The sequence below is a fragment of the Petaurus breviceps genome, unplaced genomic scaffold (genome assembly GCF_028583685.1).
Source record: "Petaurus breviceps papuanus isolate PSGF00001 unplaced genomic scaffold, PetGlider_PUasm1.0 37, whole genome shotgun sequence".
NCBI classification, from domain to species: domain Eukaryota; kingdom Metazoa; phylum Chordata; class Mammalia; order Diprotodontia; family Petauridae; genus Petaurus; species Petaurus breviceps.
Genome location: NW_027186296.1, coordinates 5,049,028 through 5,064,095, shown reverse-complemented (window position 1 = coordinate 5,064,095; position 15,068 = coordinate 5,049,028). Strand labels below are relative to the sequence as shown.

Genomic DNA, 15,068 nt, shown 5'->3' with positions numbered 1-15,068 from the left:
AAAGTCTTGAACTGGGAGGAGCTGGTGACGTAGATTTGGAGAGACAAGAGAGAGGCAGAAGGACCTTTTTGGAAGCAGCACCCACGTGGAGGCAGAGAGAGAGACTGAGAAGGATTGCTGGGGCCACTTTGAATCGCCCTGGACTTTTGAGACCTGCCCCCTGAGCTGCCAAGGACTGAGGAGACATGGCTGTTTTGCTGGTACTTTGTCTGTCTGTTTTGATGTTGTTTTGCCAGATTTGTCCACTGGTGAAAGACTGTCCTGTTGAAGAAGTCCTGGAACCTGGCTGTTGGATAAGAAGCCTGGAGACTGTCCTGCAGACAGAGAGTGAATACTGTCCACTGGTGAAGGACAGTGCTGTTGTTGCAGGGGTCTGGAGACTGTCCTGCAGACAGAGTGACTACTGTCCACTGGTGAAGGACAGTGCTGTTGTTGCAGGGGTCTGGAGACTGTCCTGCAGACAGAGTGAATACTTTCCACTGGTGAAGGGCAGTGCTGTTGTTGCAGGGGTCTGGGAGCCTTTCTGTTGGTTCAGAAGCCCTGAAGAAGGATTTTCTTGTTGTATGTTTACAGAAATCCTGGGAGAGGGTTTTGCTAATGTCTTCAGGGGTTCTAGGACTGTTCTACAGACAGAGGATGAATTAATGAAGAGACTGGCAATGTATCTTGTGGCCTTGCTAAGCCTTGTCTCCCCAGGAACTAAGATTGCTGAGAACTTGCCTCTTGTCAAGATGAAGAAAAGACCTCCATTTGGGTATTAAGTGCTGTGCTTAAACTTGATGTAACTCTGGGGTAGATTCAATTGTGATCCAGGGGTGGGGAACTTTTGACCTTTTTGTATTTTATGGTTGAGCAAATGAATGTACTTTACTTAGATTGGAGACTAATCTCCATTTGAGAAGAGGGGCTTTGTGGTGGACTAAATGAAGGTACAGCCTAGGGGTAGAGTAGTATTTAGAACAGGGACTTTGTAATTGATTGAATGAATGGAAGGTCCTGGGGTGGGGTAGTACTTGGAGATTATTTAATCACATTTAGTAAATGCTGTATTTTGAATGATGTCATGTTTTGACCTTCTCTGTTCTTGGTTTGTCACTGAATAAAATGGAGAGCACCTATGCTGGTGTTTTGAACCTTGGGAAGTTGCCTTTCCTTGGCATTACATTACAATGATGAATACTGAAATGCATAAGATTTATCCACACTAATGTAAAATGAAGTATACAGAATGAGGAAAACAATATACAGAATACATTTTAAATATAAAAAACAATACAACAAATGAATTCTACAAAATTATAATGACCAAGTTTGACCCCAAAGAAAATATATGAAAAGATAACTCCACTCTTTTTCCGCAGAGGTTAGGGGCTATATGTGTGGAAAACTCCATACAATGTCAAAATTTAAATTTTGCTGAAGCATTTTTCCCCTCTTTGTTCTACTCTGATATAAGGTATGACTCTCTAGAAGGGAGAGAGGAGACAGCATACTTTGGGAAATGAAGGTAATATAAAATTAAAAGGTGTTAATTTTTAAAAAATTAACTAAAATAAAGATGAAAAATGCTTATTGGATTGGATTGCTTGAATACTTCCTAAGATAGTGATCTCACTATGGTATTTCACAAACCAACAACTGATCATGTTGGACAAATCTAGTTGCCGAAAAGAGTTTTTTCCCCTCTACTGAGATGATATCTGCCTACTTGTTTCTGGTCTTTCTGTATGAAAAAGCAAAGCTGTTTCCACTTCTACATGATGGTCTCTGAAAATATTTTAAGATCACTATCATATCACTCCCTTAATTTTTTGTCAGAATAGATGTTCCCAGTTTCTTTGATGATTTCTCATATGACAATCATTTCTATACACTTCATCTTCCTGATCATCTTCTCTAGGTAAATTCCATTATGTTAACATCTTTAATATTTGGCAATTGAATTTAACACAATCTTCTAGATGTGAAATGATTCATGAAGTGTCAGTACCATAAAAGAACTATTTCTTAAGAGGTATATACTATATTCTATTAATACCATTTGAATAAGTTTTTTCTTTTCTTTTTAGCAGACATTTGTTGGGTACAATAAAGATTATACATATGGAAAATTATCTACTTACCTGAGGTACCTAACATCCAGAGATAAATAAGTTATTTTTCCTAGGGATATACATGACTATTTGGTATAGTAGGAGCTAAAACAACATGTTCTTCCATGCTTAGTTGCCTTTTAAATTCCTTCACCTCCTCCTTAACACCTAATCCATATTAGAAAGTACCATCCAACATCAGAAGTAACAGAATTGCAAGTGAATGATTTGGGTGACAGTAGACCATGGCAACTAAGCAGTAACCAGAGAATGCTGGCATACCTGTGGCATGTTCCCGTAGTCCCACATCAAAGGCAAGTTTATCTGTCTGAGATCTTGATGTGGTCAAACATGTCAGATACTACAAAACATAAAGAATAACCAATGGTAATTTGACAATATTCCTTCCTTCCTTGAAATTCATCAGCATTTGGCTTCCAGGGATCAGTTTCTGTTGCCTGTCTTGCTTGAGGACAAACAAAAATAACGGATTTATAACCCAAACTCTGGAAAATGCACAGAGGTATTCATTATGGACCTTGCATCCAGCTTCAAATAACAGAAAGAGGTCTTCAACTTAATATAACTACTAAGTATTCACAGCACATTAAAATTGACAAAAGCATACAACAATCTTGTAAAATAAGTAGAATATGTGGTATCATTCATTTAAAGATAAGGAAATAGTTTCAGAAAGGTAAAGCGATTGGGAAGATTCAGACTTGGAATCTGAACCCAGTTTTTCAGACCATGAATTTACTGCTATCTACTCATGATACCTCTCAACATGATCCAGTGTCATATTCTTTATGACTATATCTACAAATTGTTCTTGGGGGGGTACAATACCATATTAATTCATAATAAACATAACCTAGACTTTCTATATTTCAACTCTTGAAAAATTATGTTTAACAAAAAAGTGAGTTTTGTAGTGTTTTCATGATTCTGTCGTGTACTTTAGAAGCCAAGAAAGGTCCAGTGGCAATGGACACACTTATTCAATAAAGTTAAAGAATGGGGGGGGGAACTCCTTTTACATAATTATTGTTGTTGTTCAGTTGTTCATTCATGCCTGACTGTTCATGATCCTGTGGACCAACAGTCTATGGGATTTTCTTGGCAAAGATGCTGTAGTAGTTTGTCATTTCCTCTTTCAGTTTTATGCAGGACCTGCCCTTAAGTGACCTGCCCAGGGCCATACAGCTAGTAATTGTTTGAAATCAAATTTGAACTCTGGTCTTTATGACTTCAGGCCCAGTGCTCTCTATCTACTACTATCACCTCGCTGCCCCATCAAAATTACCTATTTTAATTCAGATTATAATCCTGTGAGATAGATAGCACATGTATTATTAATCCCTGTTTTGCAGATAGGTAGGTAATTTGCTCAAGAAGGATAGGTAATTTGCTTAAGCTTACATAGCTACTAAATTAACAGAACAGGAATAAAATCAAAGTTTTTTCGACTCTAAGTGCTTCACAAAGAAATGTAATTTACCAAACAGGCAAATTCTTTATTCTAAATGGGGAGAATTATCACATCTCTGTCCAAAATTAAGCATAGTGTAGTATTCCTTGAAATCTACAACTACCAATAAATCCTCAAACTGATTACTTGGCTATTTAGCCAAACTTCTCTGTGCCTTGAAAGTTCAGGATGGAAAGATCAGTTTCTCTCTGTAGCTAGAGAAAAATGCTATCACAAACAGAATTATTTAAAATGCAGCCTTGAAAGGCATTTCATAGCATGGTGCAAATGTATATAAATTCTAATTGAAAATAAAATACTGAACTGAAATGCATGCCATTGCCACAGGGTGTCAGAAAGAGGCTACTTCTTAGGACTTGCAGCAAATGTGAAAACATTACCGGAAATTGAAAGTCAAAGTCTTGTCCAGGGGAATCAACAAACTTTTCAAAATTGTGATATATTATCATCATTGGTTTGATTTCAAAGACAGTAAGCCTAGTAAATAAAGTAGAGTGTTCTATATTTTAAAGGGAATTAAAATTAACAGTCAAAATTTTACAGTCCTCCTTAAAACTAGTGATACCCAGTTATGGAGTCATTGATTTTTTATCTTCTATCTAGTCCTAGCTCTCTGACTGCTAAGGGCTTCTGCCAACTATCTTCAATACTTCTTGGTTAATGAAAAATCTCAGAATCCCTTTGCCACCCATTAGAATTTATGTTGGTTGATTTCATTTGGGTTCTTTCTAAAATTAATTTTCAGAGAATGAGAAATCCCACTCCAATTCCATCTATTTGTTTTATTCCTGCTTAGGTTACAAACCAGAGAGATGTTACTCCATGGAAATTACATTATTTCCCTTCAATTGCATCTAGATTCTAGGTCCATGTCATCATTCATTTCCTTTTCGTTTTCTCTTGTACTCATGTATTGCTGTACTCAACCTTGCTATTGGCCAAATTCCATCGCCAGGAAAACACTGTAGGTGTGCTTACCATTCTACTAAACGAATGCCGAAGGAGAATTGCATGTCCATACAACAGTGTCCGGTGACCACCTCCTTGTGCTACCTGTAAAAATAAAGAAGAAAAATCAATGTTCCTTTTTTACATTAACTCTGAGCTATGAGAAAAAAGATATCACCTACAAGATTATTAACGTAGGTACAAGAATGTTAAGAGCAGCTCAAGAATGGTGGTTTGTTTTGTTTTAATCATACTCATGCAACACACTCAAAAGACATATTACTGAGTGCTGTAATCCTTCCTTAAAGAAGTGATCCCTTATGATGAACTGAAATTTAGCATTTTAAAAACTAATGCATGGAAACAAGATAGATGCCTCTTACCTTCCTTTGAAACTTCTCAGAAGCATTTAGGGTAAGGGAAAGAAAGATAAGTGATGTAACTAAAGCCTAGAAACACAAATGTGTGTCTGAAGGCTTATGGTTATTTTTCAACATCTTGCCAATTCCTCCCATTAAGAGCAGTGGTATCTTCTGCCCATTCACTAAAATTATTACTAAACACACTATTTTCTTAGCCAAGAGACTGCTTTGAATATAAAGACTTAAAAGAAAACAAGTATCAAACCAAATCATGCAGGGATTCAGTTTGGGAACAGACTGATTTTCTGGCTTACTTTATTTTAACATCTGGTCCCACTCAAGGGAAAACTGAAGAGTGTCATGGAGAGATGCACATCCACTGGTTTCCAGTATTTGCGCATCACTCATACTCTGATTCTGAACTGGGAATTCATGGATTATGGTTAACTATCCATAAGTAGGAGGGAATGGAACATCATGGATAAATGGGAGCTATGAAAAGTATTCAAAGTTCATTTTTACCAACATTTTCAATAAAGAAACCTTTGGTTAGAGCCACAGGCTAGCATGCAAATGGATTGGTCTGAGTTTAGATACATTCTTTCCCTCTTGTCCATCCTCTGTTCATATTTTAATGGTAATGAACTCCAGACCAGACAGCTAAGCATAGAACCTTGGGCCTGAACAATACACTAATCAGATAGTTTATTTTTACTTTGATTACTGGAAACTTCTAAAACAGAAACACTAGTTTTATCAAATGATAATAATAACTTTATATTAAGCAGCTATTAAAAGCTAGGTGATAGAGATAAAGATGTAAAAGTTAAAAAAAAATCCTTACTCTCAAGGAGCTTAGCCTATTGTGGGAATACATGTACACATTTATGTAAATATATGTGTGTGTATATGTGCATGTATATATGCATATGTGTATACACACACACACACACACACACACATATATATATATATATGTATATATATATATACATATAACTATAGAGAATGATTGTGGTAGGGAAGAAAAGTGAGGATAGGGACTACCAACTAGAAGAATCAAGAAAGTCCTAATTTTTAAGGCAGTGGAACTTAAGTTGAGCCTTGAAGAGAGCTAGTAGTTGCTTAAGATGATCATTCTAGACACAGGGAACAGACTGTGCAAAGGTGTAGAAGTTGGAAATGGAATGTATGGGGAATCACAAGGTTAGTTTGGCTAAAGCAAAAACTACATGGGGGTGGGGGTAGAGAATCCCAGAAACATAAGATACAGCCAGAGTATAAAGAGTCTTAAATGTTAGATAGAGGAGTTTGCATTTTATTCTAGAAGAAACAAGGAGCCATAAGTTTCTTTGTTTATTTTTGGTTTACATCACTCATTTCCACAAGATTTTGAGTTACAAATTTTCTCCCCATCTTTCCCTTACCAACCACCCCAAAACAGCAATCCTACTGTATACCCCCTCCCCTAATCTGCTCTCTCCTATATCCTCCCCTATCCCCTCTCCAACTTTCCAGTAGGGGAAGACGGATCCCTATACCCCAGTGCCTGTATATCTTATTTCCCAGTTGAATGTAAAATAATAATAATATTTTTTCTAAACATTTGATTTTAAAACTTTGAATTCCAGATTTTTTTCCTTCCTCCCTCATCACCCACCCTTACTGGGAAGATAAGCAATTCAATACAGGTTGTACATGTGTAGCTACGCAAAACATTTCCATAGTGGATATATTGTGAAAGATTGACTATATTTCCCTCCATCCTATCTTGCCCCCTACTTGCTCTATTCTCTATTTTGACCCTGTCCCTTTTCAAAAGTGTGTGCTTCAAGGGTGGCTAGGTGGTGCAGCGAATACAGCACCGGCCCTGGAGGCAGGAGGACCTAAGTTTAAATTCGGTATGAGACACTTAACACAAAAACTAGCCACATAACCTTGGGCAGGTCACTTAACCCCCATTGCCCTCCAAAAAGCAAAAAAAAAAGTGTTCTTCCAACTTCCCTCCCCCCCAATTTGCCCTCCCCTCCATCATCCCCCACTCTCATCCCCTTCCCCCTACTCTCCTGTAGGGCAATATATCCTATTTAGTGTATATGTCATTCCTTCCCTAAGCCAAATTCAATGAGAGTAAGGTTGCCTCATTCCCTTTTGCCTTCTTGTTCTTCTCCTCCATTGTAACAGTTTTCCCTTGCCTATTCTATATGAGAAAATTTACCCCATTCCGTCTCTCCCCATCTCCTCTCATTATATTCCTCTCACCTCTCAATTTCACCTTTTAAGTATCATCCCTTCCTATTCAATTGATTCTGTGCCCTCTATCTATGTATACCTGTACATATATATATATATGCACACACACTTATATATGTATTAATACACCCATATACCCTCCTATATAGACATATGTATGTATGTGTATATATGTACACATTTATATTCCCTTCAACTATTCTCATACTGAGAAAAGTTTCATAAGTTACAATTATCATTTTTCCATGTAGGAATGTAAATAGTTCAACTTTGGTAAGTTCTTTATGATTTCTTTTCCCTTTTTACCTTCTCATGTTTCTCTTGCTTCTTGTATCTGAATGTCAGATTTTCTATTCAACTCTGTTTTTTCATCAAGAATGCTTGAAAGTTCTCTATTTCATTGAATGACCATATTTTCCCCTGAAACATGATACTCAGTTTGGCTGGGTAGGTGCTTCTTTGTTTTAATCCTGGCTCCTTTGACCTCTGGAATATCATATTCCAAGCCCATCAGTCCCTCAGTGTAGAAGCTGCCAGATCCTGGGTTATCCTGATTGTGTTTCCACAATATTCAAATTGTTTCTTCCTGGCTGCTTGTAATATTTTCTCCTTGACCTGGGAACTCCAGAACCTGGCTATACTATTTCTAGAAGTTTTCTTTTGGGGATCTTTTTCAAGAGGTGATTGGTGGATTCTTTCAACCTCTATTTTGCCCTCTGGTTCTAAAACATCAGAGCAATTTTCCTTGAGAATTTCTTGAAGGATGATTTCTAGGTTCTTTTTTTGATCATGGCTTTCAGGTAGTCCAATAATTTTTAAAATTATCTCTCCTGGATCTATTTTCCAGGTCAGTGGTTTTCTCAATGAGATATTTCACATTGCCTTCTATTTTTTCATTTGTTTGGATCTGTTTAATAGTATCTTGGCTTCTCATAAAGTCACTAGCTTCCATTTGCTCCAATCTAATTCTGAAGGAATCATTCTCTTCAGTGGGCTTTTGAGATTCTTTTTCCATCTGGCAAATTTGGCTTTTTAAGGCATTCTTCTCCTCATTGGCTTTTTGGGCTTCTTTTGCCATTTGAGTTAGTCTATTTTTTAAGGTGTTATTTTCTTCAGTTACGTTGACTCTCTTTTCATGATTTTCTTGCATCATTCTCATTTCTCTTCCCAATTTGGTTTTCAAAATCCTTCTTAAGGTCTTCTATGACCTGTAACCAGTTCATATTTTTCTTGGAAGCTTTTGTACAAGAGTTCTGACTTCACTTTCTTCCTCCTTTTCCATGCTCTGATCCTTTTGTCCCCAAAATAGGAGTGTAAAGTTGGGTTGCTTTGTTTATTTTGCTTCCCTTGTTTGCTCACATTGTCACTCAATTACTTGACTTTTGGGCTTTTTGCCACAGTAGGACTCTGCTACCAGACAGGGGAACTTCATACCAAACACTGGGGTTTTCTCAGCTGCCAGAGGTATTACTTGGGTGCCCTCTCTGAAGCCTCCATACGCTCTGGCAAGCTGTTTGCACACCTCAGGACCTCCACCTGAGACAGTAATCCAGATCCAAGGAGGTTAAAGCAAGAGCAATTACCCCTCAGACTGGTTGCTTGGTCTCCCTACACACTCTGCAGGCCAGGAGCTCTGAAGTAACCATGTAGCCACTTCGCCCCAGCTGCTTCTCAGAGGATGGACCACACCCCTGGCCCCTTGGTGCCACAAATTCCACACTGACCTCTTATTTTGTGTTTGTCATTTATAGGTTGATAATCCTGGAGACCACTACAGCTGCTAGTGATCCAATCTCCTGAAGTCCCTCCAGCTGGCAGCTGGTTGGAGGGCCACCTGCTAAAACCACAGGCTCATGCTGGGCTCTGCTCCCAGCATGCTGCAATGGACCATTCCTGCCAGCCTGCCTGGCTGCCTTTAGTGGGAGGTTTATTTCTCTCTGTCACTTTATGGGTTCTGTAGTCCTAAAGTTTATTTACAATCATTTTTATAGGTATTTAAGGTGGTTATGGAGGGAGCATATGGAGTTTTCTTGCTTCTATGCCACCATCTTGCCTCCACCCATAAAAGTTTCTTGAGAAAGGAAGTAATATAGTCAGCTTTGTGCTATAGGAATACTAATTTGTTTTTATTTTATTTGTTTTGCTTTTTGGAGGGCAAGGGGCTTAAGTGACTTGCCCAAAGTCACATGGCTAGTAAGTGTGTCAAGTATCTGAGGCCAGATTTGAACTCAGGTTCTCCTGACTCCAGGGCCAGTGCTCTATTCACTGTGCCACCTAGCCACCCCAGGAATACCCATTTGGAAGCTCTCTGGAGAATATATCAGTAAGAGCCGAAAGTAGAGGAAGGAAAACCAATTAGAAAGTTATTGTAATCATCCAGACAAGAGGTAACGAGGACCTGATCTAGGCAAAAGGAAAGGTGAGTTATGGTGTCAGTGGAGGGAAGGAGACAGATACAAGAGACAATGAGAAGGTAGAATCAAGAATTAACTACTAATTGGGTATGGAGGGTGAGGGAGAGTAAAAAAGTCAAAGATGATTCCAAGGGAATGTGGAAAAATTGGGATGCTAAAGCACTGTGGGTCAAGTTGTGAAATGGTCCAACATTTCTGGAGAAGAATTTGGAACTATGCCCAAAGGGCTATAAAAGTGTGCATACCCTTTGACCTTCAATACCACAAAGAGATAAATGAAAAAGGAAAAATACCTATTTGTACAAAAATATTTATCATTGCTTTTTGTGATGGCAAAGAATTGGAAATTGAGGGGATGCCCATTAATTGGGGAATGGATGAACAAGCTATTTCATAGGATTTTGATGGAATACTATTGTGCTATAAGAAATGACAAGCAAGGTGGCTTCAGTAAAACCTGAGAAGACTTAAATGAAGTAATACAAAGTGAAGGAAGCAGAACCATGAGAACATTGTATACAGTAAAAACAATATTGTGAGAATGATCAACTATGAAAGACTTAGCTACTCTGATCAAGACAATGACCCAAGACAATTCTGAAGGACCCACGATGAAAAATGCTATCCACCTCCTGAGAGAGAACTCATGAACTCTGAATGCAAACTGAAGCATAATTTTTAGATTTCATTTTCCTTGGTTTTTTTTGTGTGTTTTCTTTTCAAACATGGAAAATATGGAAGCATTTTTTGTGTGACTTCACAAGCATAATTGATATCATATTGCTTGCTTTCTCAAGGGGTAGGGGAGGGGCAAGAGGGAGGAAGAGAAATTGGAACTCAAAATTTTTAAAAAGTGAATGTAAAAATTTTGACATGTAATTTGGAAATATTTCACAAAATAAAAATATTTAAAAAAGATAACTCCAAGGCTGTGAATAACTGGAAGAATGGTGGTGCCCTTGATATGTGTGTGTGTGTGTGTGTGTGCGCGTGTGAGAGAGAGAGAGAGAGAGAGAGAGAGAGAGAGAGAGAGAGAATGTTTCTGACAAGGATTTTTGTATATATAAGGGAAGTAAATTATTACAAGATTGCCTAGGACATGTCCTGGGATATTAGAAAATAGTGCCTGTGTTCCACTCTGATCCTTGACATTAGCTTATAATATAGTTTCATTTGAGTTATTTTATTCTTTTTGGAGTCATTTTAAAATTAAACATACTAGAATTTAATTAATCACTTCTCTACTATATTTTGCAGTTGTTCTTTATCTCCTATAGAACTTGTTTTTACTATTTTAAAGTGCATATGGACTTTTGAGATGTCCTGTATTTTGTATGTTCTTTTGCACATACATCATTTCTACCAATAGAACATAAGCTACTTGAGTGTAGGGACTATTTCATTTCTATGTTTTTATCCCATGTCTAGACTATAGCAGTTGCTTCATATGAAATTTATAAAGTGGGAAGGTCAGCTTTTCTTTGTCAATTTAATGTAGAAATGTTGTTCCAACACAGTCATGGTACTCACATGGTACACAGAGGGAACAATCTCTGTTTTTATCTCTTTCTAGTATTTTCACTTCATCTCCCAAATTCCTATAATTAACTACAAAAAAATAGACAGTAGTGATGATACTAGCTCAGAGGAAAGGTGAAGGAAGTGAGCAATGCCTGTATATTTTGCAATGGAAAGTTGAAATTAGTTTCAGAAGATCATAAGTCATATATAGAAGATTAGTTGAGAGCCTCAGGGAATCCAGAGGGATGGTTTGCTTTCTCAAGATATCTGTGGGTAAAAGCTGTGTCTGTATTTAGAGGCAGTTATAGAATAGATCACAGTAGGGTCTAGGAATGATAACAGAATTATACTGTATTTTTTCCCTTTTACTAAGTTTTCTACTGTTTAATCTTAGGACTGTTAAGTATCAATAGGTCCACTGTCAAACACAATAGAGTTCTACAATTCCATGTTGGAATTCATTATATCAATCAGTGTTTGTAGCACAAAGTTCTTTTGAAATGAGAGATTTTTAAGAATACACCTTAATTCTGACATCTTCCCAAAGTTGTAAATTTTCTTCTAAATGATATTACAGATTTAAACTCAGTTAACCAGAAAATATTATCCACTTTTCATCTCTTTACTACATGTTCTAGATTGTTTTTAGCTCCTATAGGACAGAAGTTATTAATATTTTAAACTATACATAGACTTTAGGGATACTTAAAACAAATATAGAGTAATTAGAAAGGGAGGTACTATCAACTAGGGAGATCAGTCCAGGCTTCATGAATGAGGTAGCACTTGAGTTGAGCTTGGAAGGAAGCTGGAAATTTTGAAAGGTAGAAGTGAGGAGGGAATGCATTCCTATCTCAACCCTTTCACATTGCAGATGAGGGAACTAAAGCATGGAGAGGCTAAATGTCTTACTTGAGGTCACACAGTTACTAAGTATCATCTGGGATATGAACCCAGAAGATTTCCAATTCCAAGTCAAGTGTGTTTCCACTCTATTACACAGACTTACTTATATTACATTTCCCCCAAGGGTGCCCTAATCCTTAATCAATACCTTTGTATTGACAGTTTTACGACAATTCCATATTCTAGGTTCAAATTCTATTCATAACTGCAGTGGGGGTAGCAAAGGGCCAAAGAGAGAAAAAAAGGAGGAAGAAAAGTGCTGAGATCTTCAGTCAAGACCAGGACAGGATTACCTAACACTTTTTCAAAATTAGTCACTCACTATCAACCAGGTGATAACTGAAGGACCTTGATAAAAATCTATACCTTTCACATCACGACAAACATTTTCTCCAAACTAAGTGCTAGCTAAATATATTTAGATTTGACTAACAGTAATATTTTATATTCATATCAAACTTTTACATTTTTCCAAGAGAGTTAATGCTCAGTAGCTCATCTGATCCCCAATTCTATAAAGTAAGCAGGGCAAGTATTATTACCCCCAATGTATAGATAAAGAAACTGAAGCAAAGTGAAGTTATTTGCCAAGTATCACACAGAAAACTAATAACCAATTCTCACTATAACATAGTTGTTTGCTTCTTTTACTTTTCATCCATATGCTTTTTGCTATTCTTTCTCCCTTAGTTTGTGTATTTCTATAATTATCATAGTCTCACAGAAATTTATACCTGGAAAGGACCTTCTAGTCTAATACATACTTAAAAGTGATCCCCACTTGAACATAACTAACAAGTTATCTTCTGCTTGAAGATGTCCAGTGAAGAGGCATTGCTTTCCATTTCTGAAGAGTTCTATTAGGAAGATTTTCCTAACATCAAATCTAAATTTGCTTCTTTTTCAATTTTTGTCACACTGCTTCTTGTTCTGCTTTACTTGTGATATATTCCTACTTTGCTCTGCCTTTTATTCAATCTGTTCCATTTAAATAAGATAGACTGTACCTACCAAAACAAACCCAGGGACAAAATGAACAGAATTACAAAACGCTTTTCACACAAATAAAGTCAGATCTAAGTGACTGGAAAAATGTCAGTTGCTCATGGGTAGGCTGAGCTAATATAATAAAAATGACCATTCTACCGAATTAATTTGCTTATTCAGTGCCATACCAATCAAACCACCAAAAATTATTTTTAGAGCCAGAAAAAATAATATCAAAATTCATCTGGAAGAACAAAGGTCCAGAATATAAAGGGAATTAATGAAAAGAAATGTTCGGGAAGGTGGCCTAGTCATACCAGATCTTAAATTGTATTATAAAGCAGTAATCATCAAAACACTTGGTACTGGCTAAGAAATAGGAGGGTAGATGAGTGAAATAGGTACACAAGACATAGTACTCCATGATTATAGCAATCTACTGTTTGACAAACCCAAAGACCCCAGCTTCCAAGATAAGAACTCACTGTTTGACAAAAAGTGCTGGGAAAACTGGAAAAGAGTATGACAGAAATTGGGCATAGACAAATGTGTGACAGTGTGTACCAGAATCAAGTTCAAATGGGTACATGATCTAGGTATAAAGGCTGATAATATTAAAAAATTAGGGGAGCAATGGAGAGTTTATCTGTCAGATTTATGGTGAATGGAGGAATTTATGATCAAACAAGAAATAAAGAACATTATGAAATGCAAAATGGATAATTTTGATTACATTAAATTGAAAAGCTTTTGCACAAACAAAACCAATGCAAGATTAGGAGGGAAGTAGAAAACAGGGTAAGAATTTTTACAACCAGTGTTTCTGATAAAGGTCTCATTTTTAAATATATAGAGAACTGAGTCAAATTTATAAGAATTCAAGTCATTCCTCCATTGATAAATGGTCAAAGGATATAAACAGGCAGTTTTCAGAGGAAGAAATTAAAGCTATCTATAGTCATATTAAAAAATGCTCTAAATCACTATTGTTTAGAGAGTTGCAGATCAAAACAACTCTGAGGTACCACATCACACCTATCAGAATGGCTAACATGGCAAAACAGAAAAATGATAAATGTTGGAGATGATGTGGGAATGTTGGAACACTAATTCATTGTTGGTGGAGCTGTGAGCTGATCCAACCATTCTGGAGAGCAATTTGGAACTATGCATACCCTTTGACCCAGCAATACCGCTTGTAGGTGTGTATCACCAAAAGAGATCATACAAGTGGGAGGACCCGTATGTACAAAAATATTCATAGCAGCTCTTTTTGTGGTGGCTAAAAACTGGAAATCAGGGGGATGTTCATCAATTAGGGAATGGTTAAACAAGTTGTGGTATATGAATATAATGGAATACTATTGTGCTATAAGAAACGATCAACAGGCAGACTTCAGAGAAACCTGGAAAGAATAATATGAACTGATTCTGAGTGAGGGGAGCAGAACCAGGAGAACATTGTACACAGTAACAGCCAGTGTGTGAAGACTGATTTTGATAGACTTAGCCCATCACAGCAATGCAAGCACCTAAAACAATTCCAAAGAGCAAATGACAGAAAATGCCACTCACATCCAGAGAAAGAACTATGGAGTCAGAATACAGAACAAAGCAGATTATTTCCTTTTTTTTTTGTTTGTTTTATTTGTTTTTCCTTTCTAATGGTTTTTTTCCATTTGTTATAATTCTTCTACGCAACATGACTAAAGTGAAAATGTATTTAATTGGAATGTATGTGTGGAGCCCATATAAGATTGTAAGCCATCTTGGGGAAGGAGAGGATAAGGAGGGGGAGAAAATTTAAAACTTAAGGAAGGGATTGTTCAAAACCAAAAATAAATAATTTAATAAAAAATAAATAAGATAGACTGCACCATAAAATCTTAATGAAAATAATGAGATATTATCTATCTCCCTATATTAAGTTCTGTACACATTTCACTCAGTTGTATGACCTTAAGATACAATCTACTGTAGAATATCATTTATTTTTTAAATTTGCTTTTATATTTAATATTTTTTTTCAAATGCTTTATTAACTTCTGATTTACATCATTCATTTCTGCCAGATTTTGAGTTACAATTTATC

The 15,068-nt window shown here is 36.7% G+C and overlaps 1 protein-coding gene across 1 annotated transcript in view; it reads right to left on the bottom strand.

Moving 5' to 3' along the window:
- Positions 1-15,068, bottom strand: part of RYR3 (ryanodine receptor 3) — a 777,114-nt gene that overhangs the window by 486,743 nt on the left and 275,303 nt on the right. Inside the window, exons 4-5 of the mRNA XM_069097663.1 lie at positions 4,564-4,638; positions 2,376-2,454 (exon numbers count right to left, since the gene is read on the bottom strand). Coding sequence (XP_068953764.1) covers positions 2,376-2,454; positions 4,564-4,638 — 154 coding nt within the window. The remainder of the gene's footprint in view (positions 1-2,375; positions 2,455-4,563; positions 4,639-15,068) is intronic.